General features: G+C 47.0%; 2 protein-coding genes and 1 long non-coding RNA gene across 6 annotated transcripts in view; 2 read left to right on the forward strand and 1 right to left on the reverse strand.

Moving 5' to 3' along the window:
- The window catches only part of LOC109876258 (ethanolamine-phosphate cytidylyltransferase), a 23,833-nt gene extending 12,746 nt beyond the window's left edge, over window positions 1–11,087 (forward strand). The window contains exons 9-13 of the mRNA XM_031817014.1: window positions 4,134–4,211; window positions 5,269–5,334; window positions 6,918–6,983; window positions 7,078–7,166; window positions 8,156–11,087. Coding sequence (XP_031672874.1) covers window positions 4,134–4,211; window positions 5,269–5,334; window positions 6,918–6,983; window positions 7,078–7,166; window positions 8,156–8,273 — 417 coding nt within the window. The 3' untranslated portion in view covers window positions 8,274–11,087. The remainder of the gene's footprint in view (window positions 1–4,133; window positions 4,212–5,268; window positions 5,335–6,917; window positions 6,984–7,077; window positions 7,167–8,155) is intronic.
- LOC116363095 (uncharacterized) lies at window positions 8,889–15,632 on the reverse strand. The gene is made up of 3 exons (XR_004207837.1): window positions 15,424–15,632; window positions 15,095–15,151; window positions 8,889–11,985 (listed from the first exon to the last, which is right to left on the reverse strand). It is a non-coding gene; the product is annotated as an uncharacterized LOC116363095 (long non-coding RNA).
- LOC109876259 (guanine nucleotide-binding protein G(o) subunit alpha) overlaps window positions 12,206–16,557 on the forward strand; it is a 44,363-nt gene continuing 40,011 nt past the window's right edge. For 2 of the 4 annotated variants that reach the window (XR_004207836.1, XM_031817015.1), the window contains exon 1: window positions 12,208–13,342. Coding sequence is in view for 3 of the 4 variants with exons in the window: in XM_031817015.1 (XP_031672875.1) it covers window positions 13,207–13,342 (136 nt within the window). In the remaining variant the exon portion in view is untranslated. Of the gene's footprint in view, window positions 13,343–16,557 lie in introns of all 4 variants that reach the window. The other 2 variants (XM_031817016.1, XM_031817019.1) reach the window with 2 other exon arrangements.

Raw genomic sequence — 16,557 nt, forward strand, 5'->3', positions numbered from 1 at the left:
CTGTATGTAGCCTCTCTACTGTATATAGCCTCTCTACTGTATATAGCCTCTCTACTGTATATAGCCTCTCTACTGTATATAGCCTCTCTACTGTATGTAGCCTCTCTACTGTATGTAGCCTCTCTACTGTATGTAGCCTCTCTACTGTGTGTAGCCTCTCTACTGTGTGTAGCCTCTCTACTGTGTGTAGCCTCTCTACTGTATGTAGCCTCTCTACTGTATGTAGCCTCTCTACTGTATGTAGCCTCTCTACTGTATGTAGCCTCTCTACTGTATGTAGCCTCTCTACTGTATGTAGCCTCTCTACTGTGTGTAGCCTCTCTACTGTGTGTAGCCTCTCTACTGTATGTAGCCTCTCTACTGTATGTAGTCTCTCTACTGTATGTAGCCTCTCTACTGTATGTAGCCTCTCTACTGTATGTAGCCTCTCTACTGTATAGCCTCTCTACTGTATGTAGCCTCTCTACTGTATATAGCCTCTCTACTGTATGTAGCCTCTCTACTGTATGTAGCCTCTCTACTGTATGTAGCCTCTCTACTGTATGTAGCCTCTCTACTGTATGTAGCCTCTCTACTGTATGTAGCCTCTCTACTGTATATAGCCTCTCTACTGTATGTAGCCTCTCTACTGTGTGTAGCCTCTCTACTGTATGTAGCCTCTCTACTGTATGTAGCCTCTCTACTGTATGTAGCCTCTCTACTGTATGTAGCCTCTCTACTGTATGTAGCCTCTCTACTGTATGTAGCCTCTCTACTGTATGTAGCCTCTCTACTGTATGTAGCCTCTCTACTGTATGTAGCCTCTCTACTGTATGTAGCCTCTCTACTGTGTGTAGCCCCTCTACTGTATGTAGCCCCTCTACTGTATGTAGCCTCTCTACTGTATGTAGCCTCTCTACTGTATATAGCCTCTCTACTGTATGTAGCCTCTCTACTGTTATTATTCACTGTCTTTTTACTGTGTTTTTATTTCCTTACCTATCTATTGTTCACCTAATACCTACTATTTTTGCACTGTTGGTGAGGGGCCTGTAAGTGAACATTTCACCTGTTGGTGAGGGGCCTGTAAGTGAACATTTCACTTGTTGGTGAGGGGCCTGTAAGTGAACATTTCACCTGTTGGTGAGGGGCCTGTAAGTGAACATTTCACCTGTTGGTGAGGGGCCTGTAAGTGAACATTTCACCTGTTGGTTAGGGGCCTGTAAGTGAACATTTCACCTGTTGGTGAGGGGCCTGTAAGTGAACATTTCACTTGTTGGTTAGGGTCCTGTAAGTGAACATTTCACCTGTTGGTGAGGGGCCTGTAAGTGAACATTTCACCTGTTGGTGAGGGGCCTGTAAGTGAACATTTCACCTGTTGGTGAGGGGCCTGTAAGTGAACATTTCACCTGTTGGTGAGGGGCCTGTAAGTGAACATTTCACCTGTTGGTGAGGGGCCTGTAAGTAAACATTTCACCTGTTGGTGAGGGGCCTGTAAGTAAACATTTCACCTGTTGGTGAGGGGCCTGTAAGTAAACATTTCACCTGTTGGTGAGGGGCCTGTAAGTAAACATTTCACCTGTTGGTGAGGGGCCTGTAAGTAAACATTTCACCTGTTGGTGAGGGGCCTGTAAGTAAACATTTCACCTGTTGGTGAGGGGCCTGTAAGTAAACATTTCACCTGTTGGTGAGGGGCCTGTAAGTAAACATTTCACCTGTTGTATTCGGCGCAGGTGACAAACTTTGATTTGATTTGAAACGCTGACCCCATCAGAATCTATGTGAATGTGGTTTTCTAACCCTGTACACATGATGGGGGGGTGCTGACTGTGTGTCACTGTCCCGCTCTCTCTCTCACACACAGGCCCGTGGTACGCGCAGACACACACACACACAGGCCCGTGGTACGCGCAGACACACACACACAGGACCGTGGTACGTGCAGACACACACACACACACAGGCCCGTGGTACGCGCAGACACACACACACACACACACACACAGGCCCGTGGTACGCGCAGACACACACACACACACACACAGGCCCGTGGTACACGCAGACACACACACACACACAGGCCCGTGGTACACGCAGACACACACACTGCTACAGAGAAACATGTGGATCCAGTTGACTACATTATATGAAGGGCTGACATGTCTAAAAGCTACAGAGGGCCTCGCTGCTCGTGTTCCCCAACTCCATTCCAATGAAACACGCTGCCATTGGTCGAGAGCCAGTATAAATACTCTGTCATTGGTCCTCGACTGTGGGGGTCGTCCTATTCCTTTCAGACGCTGTTCCAAGGGCGGTTGTGATGGAATGTTGAAGGATCAATCCTAGCAGGAGGAGACTTTGCTCAACTCGATCTTCATGGGGGGAGAAAAAGTCAGCGGGTTTTAACCAAAAACAGATTTCAAAAAATACATTTAAAAAAGGGCCAACCTTCACCATTAGTGGGGATGACAGAACTGACCTAAGATCAGTGTCTAGAGGCAACCTTCACCATTAGTGGGGATGACAGAACTGACCTAAGATCAGTGTCTAGAGGCAACCTCCACCATTAGTGGGGATGACAGAACTGACCTAAGATCAGTGTCTAGAGGCAACCTTCACCATTAGTGGGGATGACAGAACTGACCTAAGATCAGTGTCTAGAGGCAACCTTCACCATTAGTGGGGATGACAGAACTGACCTAAGATCAGTGTCTAGAGGCAACCTTCACCATTAGTGGGGATGACAGAACTGACCTAAGATCAGTGTCTAGAGGCAACCTTCACCATTAGTGGGGATGACAGAACTGACCTAAGATCAGTGTCTAGAGGCAACCTTCACCATTAGTGGGGATGACAGAACTGACCTAAGATCAGTGTCTAGAGGCAACCTTCACCATTAGTGGGGATGACAGAACTGACCTAAGATCAGTGTCTAGAGGCAACCTTCACCATTAGTGGGGATGACAGAACTGACCTAAGATCAGTGTCTAGAGGCAACCTTCACCATTAGTGGGGATGACAGAACTGACCTAAGATCAGTGTCTAGAGGCAACCTTCACCATTAGTGGGGATGACAGAACTGACCTAAGATCAGTGTCTAGAGGCAACCTTCACCATTAGTGGGGATGACAGAACTGACCTAAGATCAGTGTCTAGAGGCAACCTTCACCATTAGTGGGGATGACAGATCTGACCTAAGATCAGTGTCTAGAGGCAACCTTCACCATTAGTGGGGATGACAGAACTGACCTAAGATCAGTGTCTAGAGGCAACCTTCACCATTAGTGGGGATGACAGAACTGACCTAAGATCAGTGTCTAGAGGCAACCTCCACCATTAGTGGGGATGACAGAACTGACCTAAGATCAGTGTCTAGAGGCAACCTCCACCATTAGTGGGGATGACAGAACTGACCTAAGATCAGTGTCTAGAGGCAACCTTCACCATTAGTGGGGATGACAGAACTGACCTAAGATCAGTGTCTAGAGGCAACCTTCACCATTAGTGGGGATGACAGAACTGACCTAAGATCAGTGTCTAGAGGCAACCTCCACCATTAGTGGGGATGACAGAACTGACCTAAGATCAGTGTCTAGAGGCAACCTTCACCATTAGTGGGGATGACAGAACTGACCTAAGATCAGTGTCTAGAGGCAACCTTCACCATTAGTGGGGATGACAGAACTGACCTAAGATCAGTGTCTAGAGGCAACCTTCACCATTAGTGGGGATGACAGAACTGACCTAAGATCAGTGTCTAGAGGCAACCTTCACCATTAGTGGGGATGACAGAACTGACCTAAGATCAGTGTCTAGAGGCAATATTAAACTACTTCTTTGTAACCTCCCATAGACTTCGATAGACAACAGTAGTGGCCAAAAGCATGGGCATTTGAGGACTTTCACCATTTCGAAGTAGTCAACTGGGCTCACATTGTTTACCAACTCATAAGTAGTAGAAGAAGACGGTTGGAAATGGAAATGCCCTCGATGCCGCTGCCCATGGTTTACCAGACACCAAAATGGGACAAATACCCCTGTTTCACATTGCAATAAAGCCTCATGCCATTGGTCGAGAACTAGTCAAATATCCTGACATTGGTCGAAAGCTAGTAAATATCCTGTCATTGGTTGTTGTGTTTTCTGTCAACCAGGAAGTGAATCGCTACAAAGGGAAGAACTACCCAATCATGAACATCCACGAGAGAACCCTGAGTGTCCTGGCCTGCAGGGTGAGAACATACACACATTAAACATACAGCGACGCCCACCGACACACAGTCGCCCACCAACACACACCCCGACCGACACACACTCATAGAAAGACACACACCAACACACAGGCGCCCACCAACACACACCCCGACACACACTCATAGACACACACCAACACAGACACACACCAACACACAAACACACGCGCAGACACACACCGACACGAACCGACACAGACACACCAACACACACACACTCGAAGACACACACACATCAATACACACACACACACCAACACACACACCAACACACACACACACCAACAGACACACACAGCTTCTTTGTAACCCCATGGGCCCAATAGTCACAGACAGTTAAAGCTGTCTGCTCTGCCTAGAGAGAAATGTTCTCCTTACACACACACACACACACACACACACACACTGAAGGATGGTAGGCTCTCTCCTCCATTCATCTCTTATCAGACCAGCTACAGAAGATCCTCTCTCCTCCATTCATCTCTTATCAGACCAGCTACAGAAGATCCTCTCCTCCATTCATCTCTTATCAGACCAGCTACAGAAGATCCTCTCTCCTCCATTCATCTCTTATCAGACCAGCTACAGAAGATCCTCTCTCCTCCATTCATCTCTTATCAGACCAGCTACAGAAGATCCTCTCTCCTCCATTCATCTCTTATCAGACCAGCTACAGAAGAATGATCCTCTGTCCTCCCGGTGTGTGTGTTCACATAAACCGTCTGCTTGTGTATCTTCAATCTTTTTATGTGTGTCGACGTGTCTTTAGAATGTGTTTTATGAAATCGTTATCCGAATCCGAAACGGCACTCGATTACTCAAACCACACAAAGGGTATCTATACACACGCACCGGATGACGCAATTCTATAACCATTCAGAGTTAACACAAAGCCTGAAACTGTCTCCTTGTCCTGTGACAGAGCTATGACTCAATGACTTTTGATAGTCACCCTCGACCTAAATACAACCATTACACAACACTCACAACTCACTCATTTATTTTTGTTTAATTATCTCTCCCTCTCCTCCTCCAGTATGTATCAGAGGTGGTGATTGGGGCTCCCTACGCTGTGGGTAAAGATCTGCTGGACCACTTCAAGGTGAGGCACACACACACACGAAGACACACACATTGAAACAGTGGTGTTGTTTGACTGGGAGAAGAGACATCTTTCCTAACATGCATAGCCTCTCTTAGGGAGAAACATGTACAATGACCGTGTGTGTGTGTGTGTGTGTGTGTGTAAACGGACCTTTCTCCTGTGTGTATGGGACTGGGCATTGATCCAGACTGGGGTGCTGTAGTAATGTCAGGCTGTTACTGTATAGCAGACATACTACAGATGTCCCTCTCGCTCTCTCTCCCTCTCGCTCCCCTCTCCTCGCTCTCTCTCCCCTTCTCGCTCCCCCTCTCGCTCTCTCTCCCCTTCTCACTCTCCCTCTCGCTCCCTCTCCCCCTCGCTCTCTCTCCCCCTCGCTCCCTCTCCCCCTCGCTCTCTCTCCCTCTCGCTCCCCCTCCCCCTCGCTCTCTCTCCCTCTCGCTCTCTCTCCCCCTCTCTCTCCCCCTCTCGCTCTCTCCCCTCGCTCTTCCCCCTCGCTCTCTCCCCCTCGCTCTCTCTCCCCCTCGCTCTCTTCCCCCTCGCTCTCTCTCCCCTCGCTCTCTCTCCCCCTCGCTCTCTCTCCCCCTCGCTCTCTCTCCCCCTCGCTCTCTCGTCCTCTCTCCCCCTCTCTCTCTCGTCCTCGCTCCCCCTCTCTCTCTCTCGTCCTCGCTCCACCCCTCTCTCGCTCCCCCTCGCTCCCCCTCTCGCTTTCTCGTCCTCGCTCCCCCTCTCGCTTTCTCGTCCTCGCTCCCCCTCTCGCTCTCTCGTCCTCGCTCCCCCTCTCGCTCTCTCGTCCTCGCTCCCCCTCTCGCTCTCTCGTCCTCGCTCCCCCTCTCGCTCTCTCGTCCTCGCTCCCCTCCGCCTCTCGCCGCTCCCCTCTCGCTCTCTCGTCCCGCTCGCCTCTCTCGTCCTCGCTCCCCTCTCGCTCTCTCGTCCTCGCTCCCCCTCTCGCTCTCTCGTCCTCGCTCCCCCTCTCGCTCTCTCGTCCTCGCTCCCCTCTCGCTCTCTCGTCCTCGCTCCCCCTCTCGCTCTCTCTGTCCTCGCTCCCCCTCTCGCTCTCTCGTCCTCGCTCCCCCTCTCGCTCTCTCGTCCTCGCTCCCCCTCGCTCTCTCGTCCTCGTTCCCCTCTCGCTCTCTCGTCCCTCGCTCCCCTCTCGCTCTCTCGTCCTCGCTCCCCCTTTGCTCTCTCGTCCTCGCTCCCCCTCTCGCTCCCCTCTCGCTCTCGCTCCCCCTCGCCTCTCTCCCCCTCTCGCTCTCTCCCCCTCGCCTCTCTCCCCTCTCGCTCTCTCCCCTCGCCTCTCTCCCCCTCTCGCTCTCTCCCCCTCGCCTCTCCCCCTCTCGCTCTCTCCCCCTCGCCTCTCTCCCCCTCTCCCTACCTCCATGTCACTTCCTGTTATACCATATATATTATTGCTCATATGTTAATTGACCATGTCACTTCCTGTTATACCATAGATATTATTGATCATATTTTAAATGACCATGTCACTTCCTGTTATACCATAGATATTTATGATAAATCATGTAGGTTATATAATTGATCCTATTGACTATACTCATGATCTATGATGTCACCTCTTGTAGGTGGACCTGGTGTGTCATGGGAAGACAGAGGTGTTTCCTGACAGGGACACTGCAGACCCTTATGCTGTGAGTACTGACTGTGTGTGTGTGTTTGTCTGTTTTCCAGTATTCGTGTGTGTGTCTTTTTGTGTGATTGCATGTTATCGTGTGTGTGTCCCAGGAGCCTAAGAAGAGAGGTATCTTCCGTACAGTAGACAGTGGTAACGGTTTGACCACCGATGACATCGTACAGAGAATCATCAAGAACCGGTAAGGGCCTCTCTCACCCATCTATCACGTCTCTCACCCATCTATCACGTCTCTCACCCCTCTATCACGTCTCTCACCCCTCTATCACGTCTCTCACCCCTCTATCACGTCTCTCACCCCTCTATCACGTCTCTCACCCCTCTATCACGTCTCTCACCCATCTATCACTGACTACCTTTGTCTCTCCTTGTCCCTCATCTTTTTCTCACTCGTTTGGTTATTTTGCCATCCCTCTCTCCCCACCTCCTCCACATCCCTCTCCCCACCTCTTCCACATCCCTCTCCCCACCTCTTCCACACCCCTCTCCCCACCTCTTCCACACCCCTCTCCCCCACCTCTTCCACACCCCTCTCCCCACCTCTTCTACACCCCTCTCCCCACCTCTTCCACACCCCTCTCCCCACCTCTTCCACACCCCTCTCCCCACCTCTTCCACACCCCTCCTCCCCACCTCCTCCCTACCCCTCTCCCCACCTCTTCCACACCCCTCTCCCCACCTCTTCCACACCCCTCTCCCCACCTCTTCCACACCCCTCTCCCCACCTCTTCCACACACCTCTTCCACACCCCTCTCCCCACCTCTTCCACACCCCTCTCCCCACCCCTCCCTACCTCCCTCCCCACCTCTCTCCCCACCTCTCTCCCCACCTCTCTCCCCACCTCTCTCCCCACCTCTCTCCCCACCTCTCTCCCCACCTCCTCCACATCCCTCTCCCCACCTCCTCCCCACCCCCCTCCCCACCTCTCTCCCCACCTCCTCCACATCCCTCTCCCCACCTCTCTCCCCACCTCCTCCACAACCCTCTCCCCACCTCCTCCACATCCCTCTCCCCACCTCTCTCCCCACCTCCTCCACAACCCTCTCCCCACCTCCTCCACATCCCTCTCCCCACCTCCTCCCCACCTCTCTCCCTCCTTATTTGGTTTTATTGTAACATTGTACCAAATGCACTATACAAACGAAGTTGGTTTGATTGTCTCTCTCCAGGCTGCTGTTTGAGGCAAGGAACCAGAAGAAGGAGGCCAAGGAGATTGCGGTGTTTGAGGCGATGAAAAGCCAGGCAGAGGGAGAGCAGGCCGGGGACACGGCCCAGGCAGCACAGTAACCAGATCAAACTAGTTAAAACCAGACCCAGCTGTCCCAAATTTCATCCTAACTCAGAGTTTCTCAAACTAGAGAAACTCTGAAAGAACTTTTTTTATTTTTTATTGTGTTTGGTTCAAAGAACTGGGGTTAAGTCAGTAACCTCCGGTAGCTGCTAGGTGCCGTTGTCATAGTTTCGAGCGGTTTCTTTCTTCCTGTCTTTCGAACGGTTTAATCTAGAGTTTCCCTCCTCAATACCCAGAAGCCTCAGAACAGAGTGGACAAGACCAGGCACTAAAATCAGACAGGAGGAACAACAACAATCACTGGTGTTATTTTCTACTCAGCAAATCAAACTAAATGATTGGCTGATGATCTTCTGAACTTCCCAATACCTTTCTGATGCATTTGTCACTTCAAACAATCCTTCATATTGAAACACTGTGAAATGTACTGTCAACTGATTTGTAATAGATGGTTATAGTCCCAGTTTAAGAACCAAACATTGGCTGTTGATTTCATCACCTTTTTTTAAAATGACAAAATGGGGTCACGGAACAAAAAAGTTTGGGAACTCCTGTCCTAACCAGCTCCATATGGTTCAAACACGACCCGAACCGGGTCAGACTGAACCAAGCCAGCCCAAACCAGTCTAGTCCTACTACTTGTACTGTATACACATCCTTTAGTGAAGCATTGCCTGCTAGCCCGTCCTAGACCGGCTTTACCCCCCCAGTCCACAACGGGACAAACTCATTCCACCGACGGCCGAGTGTCTGCAGGGTTTTCACTCCCTTGTACTTGATTGATGAATTAAGGTCAGTAATTAGTAAGGAACTCCCCTCACCTGGTTGTCCAGGTCTTAACTGAAAGGACAAACGACAAACCAGAGGACACTAGGCCCCCCATGAAATGAGTTTCCACCTGACCCAAACCGGATCAGACCGGATCAAACTGCAGAAACAGACTTTAACCAAGACACCTCCTCTCCTTCACCAGCTAAGGAGAACACACAAATAACCCTCTTCCCTCTGTCAGTGGAGGCTGCTGAGGGGAGGATGGCCCATAATAATGTCTGGAGTGGAATATCTGGAATGGACTGTGTTAAATCTTCTCCCACTTTCAGGCAGAAAGAAAGGAGAGGAAAGGAAGAGAATCCCAAGTGTGTCTGATGAAAAAGAGAACATTGAGAGACTTGTGAAGAAGAGAGGAAAGTCTATGTAGTTGTGTGTGTACTGTATATTTAGTAGGGCCTTCTCGTCTGATCTACCAAATGGCACACTATTCCCTATGGACCCTGGTCAAACGGCTGCTGACCCCAGCCCTGCGCTTACAGCCGCTGACCCCAGCCCTGCGCTTACAGCCGCTGACCCCAGCCCTGCGGTTACAGCCGCTGACCCCAGCCCTGCGGTTACAGCCGCTGACCCCAGCCCTGCGGTTACAGCCGCTGACCCCAGCCCTGCGGTTACAGCCGCTGACCCCAGTCCTTTGCTTACAGCCGCTGACCCCAGCCCTGCGGTTACAGCCGCTGACCCCAGTCCTTTGCTTACAGCCGCTGACCCCAGCCCTGCCGTTACAGCCACTGACCCCAGAACACATACATGCCAGAGTTGGCGTCCCCACTTGCGCTGTCGAATAACTGGCTGTTCTGTGGCGTGACCGGTACGACTCTTCAGGTGGCCTGTCACGTGTGTTCGAGGCAGAGGTCTTGGGTTTGCGCCTCACTAGGAGCTGACTCAGGAGGAAGGTGGTGCTCTTTAAGCAAGCAGCATGACCTCATTCACATCGCTATGGGTTGGAGTCCGGTCCACTATCTCTTCAATACATTTAACCAGTGTATGATATAGGGAGTCATTTCAGATGCAGCCCTCTGTCTTGTATGTAACATGATGATTCAGGACTCTGTCTTGTATGTAACATGATGATTCAGGACCCTGTCTTGTATGTAACATGATGATTCAGGACCCTGTCTTGTATGTAACATGATGATTCAGGACTCTGTCTTGTATGTAACATGATGATTCAGGACTCTGTCTTGTATGTAACATGATGATTCAGGACTCTGTCTTGTATGTAACATGATGATTCAGGACTCTGTCTTGTATGTAACATGATGATTCAGGACTCTGTCTTGTATGTAACATGATGATTCAGGACTCTGTCTTGTATGTAACATGATGATTCAGGACTCTGTCTTGTATGTAACATGATGATTCAGGACTCTGTCTTGTATGTAACATGATGATTCAGGACTCTGTCTTGTATGTAACATGATGATTCAGGACTCTGTCTTGTATGTAACATGATGATTCAGGACTCTGTCTTGTATGTAACATGATGATTCAGGACTCTGTCTTGTATGTAACATGATGATTCAGATGTTTTCTTGTTTTTCATGTGTTATGTGGATAATTAATTTAAAACATTTTTAGAGTCAATGGACAATGACTGGGGAGTCAACTGGGTGTGTGAGAGACTGTTTTAAAGGGAGTGTGTGTGTGAGAGAGAGACTGTTTTAAAGGGAGTGTGTGTGTGTGTGTGAGAGACTGTTTTAAAGGGAGTGTGTGTGTGTGAGAGAGACTGTTTTAAAGGGAGTGTGTGTGTGTGTGAGAGAGACTGTTTTAAAGGGAGTGTGTGTGTGTGTGTGAGAGAGAGACTGTTTTAAAGGGAGTGTGTGTGTGTGTGAGAGAGAGAGACTGTTTTTGTGTGAATGAGAGATGAATACCAAAACAAATGGGCATGTATATTGTGTGGCTCCACCCCTCTAAAGTTACTCTGTAAATCTGTCAATTCATTGTCTGGTAATGACAAGAAAATACAAAATACTGAGCCATTATTTACTGAGGTTGAGCCTCTTTGTAGTTGTTCAATAGTCCATATCTGACGTGAAGTGGAAAGGAACAGGTTAACATTATTTACCTACGAAGCTGAAAAAATTGTATAAACACACATTTGCTTACCACTAATGTCTGTAATGATAGTTTCAGAAGAGTACTTTTTCCTATAATCGTCTTCACCCATCTTACAAACTTATATATTTCCACACTGAGGTTGAAATGACACTGAAATTATGATGTCCTTTTTAGTGAAAAAGTGATGGTAATGTCAGCCTGTTCAGGTGGGAGATTTTGGCCCACAGCAAATCAAATGTTATTTGTCACCGAATCCAACAGGTGTCGACCTTACAGTGAAATGCTTACGGGCCCTTAACCAACAATGTAGTTAAGAAAAATAGGTGTTAAAGTATTTACAAAAATAAACGAAGGGGGAAAGCATGACATCACAATCTGATCTAATTATTCTGACCAATGACCAGTCATCTTATTTGCATATGTATCCTCCTTGAACAGAGCTCTCCAAACGTGTTCCTGGAGACCTACCCTCCTGTAGGTTTTTAGCTCCAACCCCAGTTGTAAACCAACATGATTTAGCGACTCACGCAGCTAATTATTAGATTCATGTTCGCTAGATTAGTGTTGGAGCAAAAAACCTACAGAAGTGTAGCTCTCCAGGAACAGGGTTGGAGAGCCCTGCTCTAGAGTTTAGAATTAAATCAAATGTTGCAATGTACAAAGAATGTGATGGGGTGACCCACCTGGACCCTGTCGCCATCCACAGTTCGAGGACCACTGGTGTTGAAGATCCTATCTGCCAACCAGGGCTGTGTGTGTAAATATATTGAAGTGTGTATCAACCCCCTCATGACCAGAGAGCATTCCAATGGCAGAAGGAGGCTGGGAAATAAATGATTAAAAAAAGAGATATTGGATTTTTATAAAAAATGAGGGATTAATTGGACATACAAGTGATGATTTTAAAATACAATTTAAACGACTGCATGGGGGCTTTAAACTAAACTATTTAGAGAGTTTGAAAATGAAAGGTGTCTGGCGTTTCACCAAAGCTCTGACGGGGTCAACTACATGTCTACATCCACTCAAATCACACCACCCCATACCCAACTGATTAACAACCGTTTAGGTCAGCATGTCGCGCGGAAAACCGGTAAACTAGACCGGTGGTTGCGGCTGTGTGGTCACAGATTACGCTGAGCTGTCGAAATGAGGACACGGCTCGAGTCTCTTGAATAAAAAACGTTCACCTCATTAGGAACACAAAGGGAAACTAATCCCTGACCCACGCGTTTGGCAGGATTTGAGGCGTTGGTGAGCGTGAACGCACTGACATTCAAAACAGTGATTATTATGTTTGTTATTTTCATAGTACCGCACCTTGTGGATACAGTGGACATGGCAGCACTCACTCAGGCGTCAATTTCTCCTCCCGAAACGTCACTTCCACGGGATATCTGAAACTTTTCCAACGCTGCAATACCGTGGGAGTCTATGAGACTGTGTGGGAGGGATCTCCCGTCCTAAATCAACTAGCTGGGGAAACTTTTCGGGAGTTAGGATTCTGGAGGCTACTATAGCGGCGCTCACCGTCTCACTCTATTTTTTGAAAATGTTGTTTGTCTCTCGAGTCTAACACAACAAGGAAGTATTCACAATAGCCTTGCTGATTTGGTGGTTGGTTGGGTAACGAGACACTTTTTTTGTCTAGTGAGTAGGTACACGTTTGAACCTTTTTCGATTGGATATATTGCGAGCGATTCCGCATCATGTAACAACGGATGGACAATGCGCTTCCGATGCGAACCGATTGAATAACTTCTAACCTATTCAATTACTTGTTTTCTTCGTTATTAATTTAGTTATAAAAAGGAATAGGACAGAACATTTGGCCATATTGTTGCAGACATTTGGCATAGAAAACCCACCCCAAAATGTGACACATCAAGAGGTAAAAGCGATAATCAAAACCCAATTGTATAAACATGTTCGAGTCAACTATCACCGTCAACCCACGGTGACTGATCCCTAAAGTGGATCCCCCTTCCCCGGTATTATTCTAGCTCGTGCGTGTCCGGTGAACGAGGAGATGAGCAAGGCGAGATGGGACAGTGTCTCAGTTCAGAACAAGACCTAACGGAGGAGGGGAAGAAGGCGAAGCTTCAGAGCGCGAAGATAGACAGGGACCTGTATGAATACGCCAAGAGGGAAATGAACGTGGTCAAAATTCTAATGCTCGGTAAGTATCTCTTTCTCTCAATTACATTCAATGGGCTTTATTGACATGGGAACATATGTTTACATTGCCAAAGCAAGTGAAATAGATAAACAAAAGCGAAAATAATCGAAAATGAACAGGGAAACATTCCAGTCGCAAGTTTCAATGGAATAGACACATTTCAAATGCCACTCTACTCTCTGTGTGGTGGTGGTGGTAGTAATAGTAGTTAGTGGACAATATTCCACCTTCGGCAGAAGTGTTTTGATGTTCTGTATTGTGCAGCCGAGTGTTCTCTGGTCAGATCAACTGGACAAACTCCTGGCCCTAAGTTAAGACACTAGGCTTGCACAACACATTTGCAAGTTTAGCCTATGTTCATTAATGAACTAAAAAGCCCCACACACTTCTAGCTCAAACGAGGCTATTGGAACAACAGCAACGAGCTAAAAAGACCCATACTAGATCAAATGATTGGTTTAACAGAAACACAGTGGGGAGTTTAAAGGGTGCAGGGCAGGCGTTTCCACACAATGGTCGAACATTCTTCCTGGTCAGTCACAGTGAATGAATCGCAGTGCAGATAGAGGCCAATGTGGTTTGTGTTGAGATTAACCAGAACAAGATAAATACCCAGGGCCCGGTTGCATAAAACATCTTAAGTAGCTTTTCACCCTTTATCTTTTCCCTTCATTGTTTTTTGCACAAAACATTTAAAGGCTAATTTCCCCCTTAAAGTTAGTGAAAAAAGTTAGTTGCCCTCGAGGCCCCTTAAGTGCTTCATTCAGTAGGGATATCCATGTAAACAGCATTCAGTAGGGATATCCATGTAAACAGCATTCAGTAGGGATATCCATGTAAACAGCATTCAGTAGGGATATCCATGTAAACAGCATTCAGTAGGGATATCCATGTAAACAGCATTCAGTAGGGATATCCATGTAAACAGCATTCAGTAGGGATATCCATGTAAACAGCATTCAGTAGGGATATCCATGTAACAGCATTCAGTAGGGATATCCATGTAAACAGCATTCAGTAGGGATATCCATGTAAACAGCATTCAGTAGGGATATCCATGTAAACAGCATTCAATAGGGATATCCATGTAAACAGCATTCAATAGGGATATCCATGTAAACAGCATTCAGTAGGGATATCCATGTGAACATCATTCAGTAGGGATATCCATGTAAACAGCATTCAGTAGGGATATCCATGTAAACATCATTCAGTAGGGATATCAATGTAAACAGCATTCAGTAGGGATATCCATGTAAACAGCATTCAGTAGGGATATCCATGTAAACAGCATTCAGTAGGGATATCCATGTAAACAGCATTCAGTAGGGATATCCATGTAAACAGCACTTGTGGAAGTGAATGTTTCTTTCCTCTGCCCTGGTTTCAAAATAAACTTCCCACCAGCTAGCTAGGTAGCTGAACAAGGAAAGGTGCACAACCCATGGCTACACAACCCATGGCTACACAACCCATGGCTACACAGCTAGCTGGCTACACAACCCATGGCTACACAACCCATGGCTACACAGCTAGCTGGCTACACAACCCATGTCTACACAACCCATGGCTACACAGCTAGCTGGCTACACAACCCATGGCTACACAACCCATGGCTACACAGCTAGCTGGCTACATACTCTATACCACAGGAGGTTGGTGGCACATTCATTCGGGAGGACGTGCTTGTGTTAATGGCTGAAGCAGAATAAGTGGAATGGTATCAAACACGTGGTGTTGTATGCATACTACCGTGCTCCGCACTCATGCTCTGAGTGCATTCTCCCAGGATGTCCTCTTGAGTACGTTCTTGTTGGGACGAGCGTGTGGAGAAATCATAACACGTAACATTTAACACAGTAGGGGGAGTAATGCTTATCTCACACTGCACCACAAATCAAATGTTTTATTTCATAATTATCAGCTAGATATGTGAGCCATAGTACTCTAGCTAGCCAGCTAGTTAAACAGGCAAAAATTGTCTAAAACTAATGTTATGCAAGGTAGATGTAAATGTTTAGTGGGCAACTAGCTAGCTAACCATTATTTGTGGCTAGCTATTGACTTGACTATGGACTTACCCATTCACTGAACCTTCTTCCAGCCAGGACAATGACAATAGAGAGGAAACCAGATATACGCAATTCAAACGTTTTACTTCATAACTATAAGCTAGCTACTTGTAATAATGTAGCTAACCAGATAGTTTAACAGGCAAAAATGACCTACGACTAATGTTATGCAAAGTAGATGTCAATTCTTCGTGGCTAGTCAACAGTACTGCGTTATCTTGATGTGCTAGAAACATGTTGAGAAAAAGTAACTACTAGTAGCTAGCCAGTTAGCCCTATTGACTTATTATGGGCTTGCGATCTACAGTACGTAGGCAGATAAACATGCCAAAATGAACGTATCAAGGTCAAATATTGTAGTCGGGCAACATACAATATGTGAATAGGCAAGATTTTATTCCAAATTTGGAGTGTGTGTTCTCTCACTTCAGCTCAAATAATTGGCCGCCAATGATTTTAATACATTTTCCTTCATTTTTTACATGACGGAGTAGGCATTAGAGAAGTGCCCTCCGTGCTCCGTTTCGCATCCTTTGATATGGACTTATACTCTGACCCTCGCTTGCTCCGGAGAAAAGCTCATGGTTTCTGTGTCATTCCGTTTGCTCCGTTCCAGCCGTTATGAGTCGCCCTCCCTTCTGCAGCCTCCGCTGCTCTGGACTTCGCTTGATGTGCTAGAAATTAATAGAAACAAGTTGAGTAAAAAGTAACTAAAAATAAACACATTTTATTATCTAATGAATCAATTTGTTTCTCTGGTCTTGAACGTAGAAGTTCTTTTTTTGCGATCTCGCATGTATTTTTGGAGGTCTTTGAATACTTAAAAAAAAAAACTTTTAATGAACTAAGAAGACTTTAACTAAGTAATTTCCATGGTAACCAGAGACTCTGTTGGACATGTCTTCAAACTACCGTAAAACCCTTAAATGATGCCCTCACCTAAAGGGCAACATCCTTAAACAATTCCCTTAGGTATAGGAAAATGATTCCTTAAGGTAAACACTAAAGATGTTTTATGCTGTCTTGTCAACTCTCCTATCTATGGTCATTGTCCAATCACAGCACAAACTGATCTGGGGCCTCAAGATAAAGCCATTGTCCTTGAACTTGTTGTAATACAATGTAAGAAATGATTTTTCTCTC

Source organism: Oncorhynchus kisutch, unplaced genomic scaffold (assembly GCF_002021735.2).
Source record: "Oncorhynchus kisutch isolate 150728-3 unplaced genomic scaffold, Okis_V2 scaffold913, whole genome shotgun sequence".
In the NCBI taxonomy this organism is placed as follows: Eukaryota; Metazoa; Chordata; class Actinopteri; order Salmoniformes; family Salmonidae; genus Oncorhynchus; species Oncorhynchus kisutch.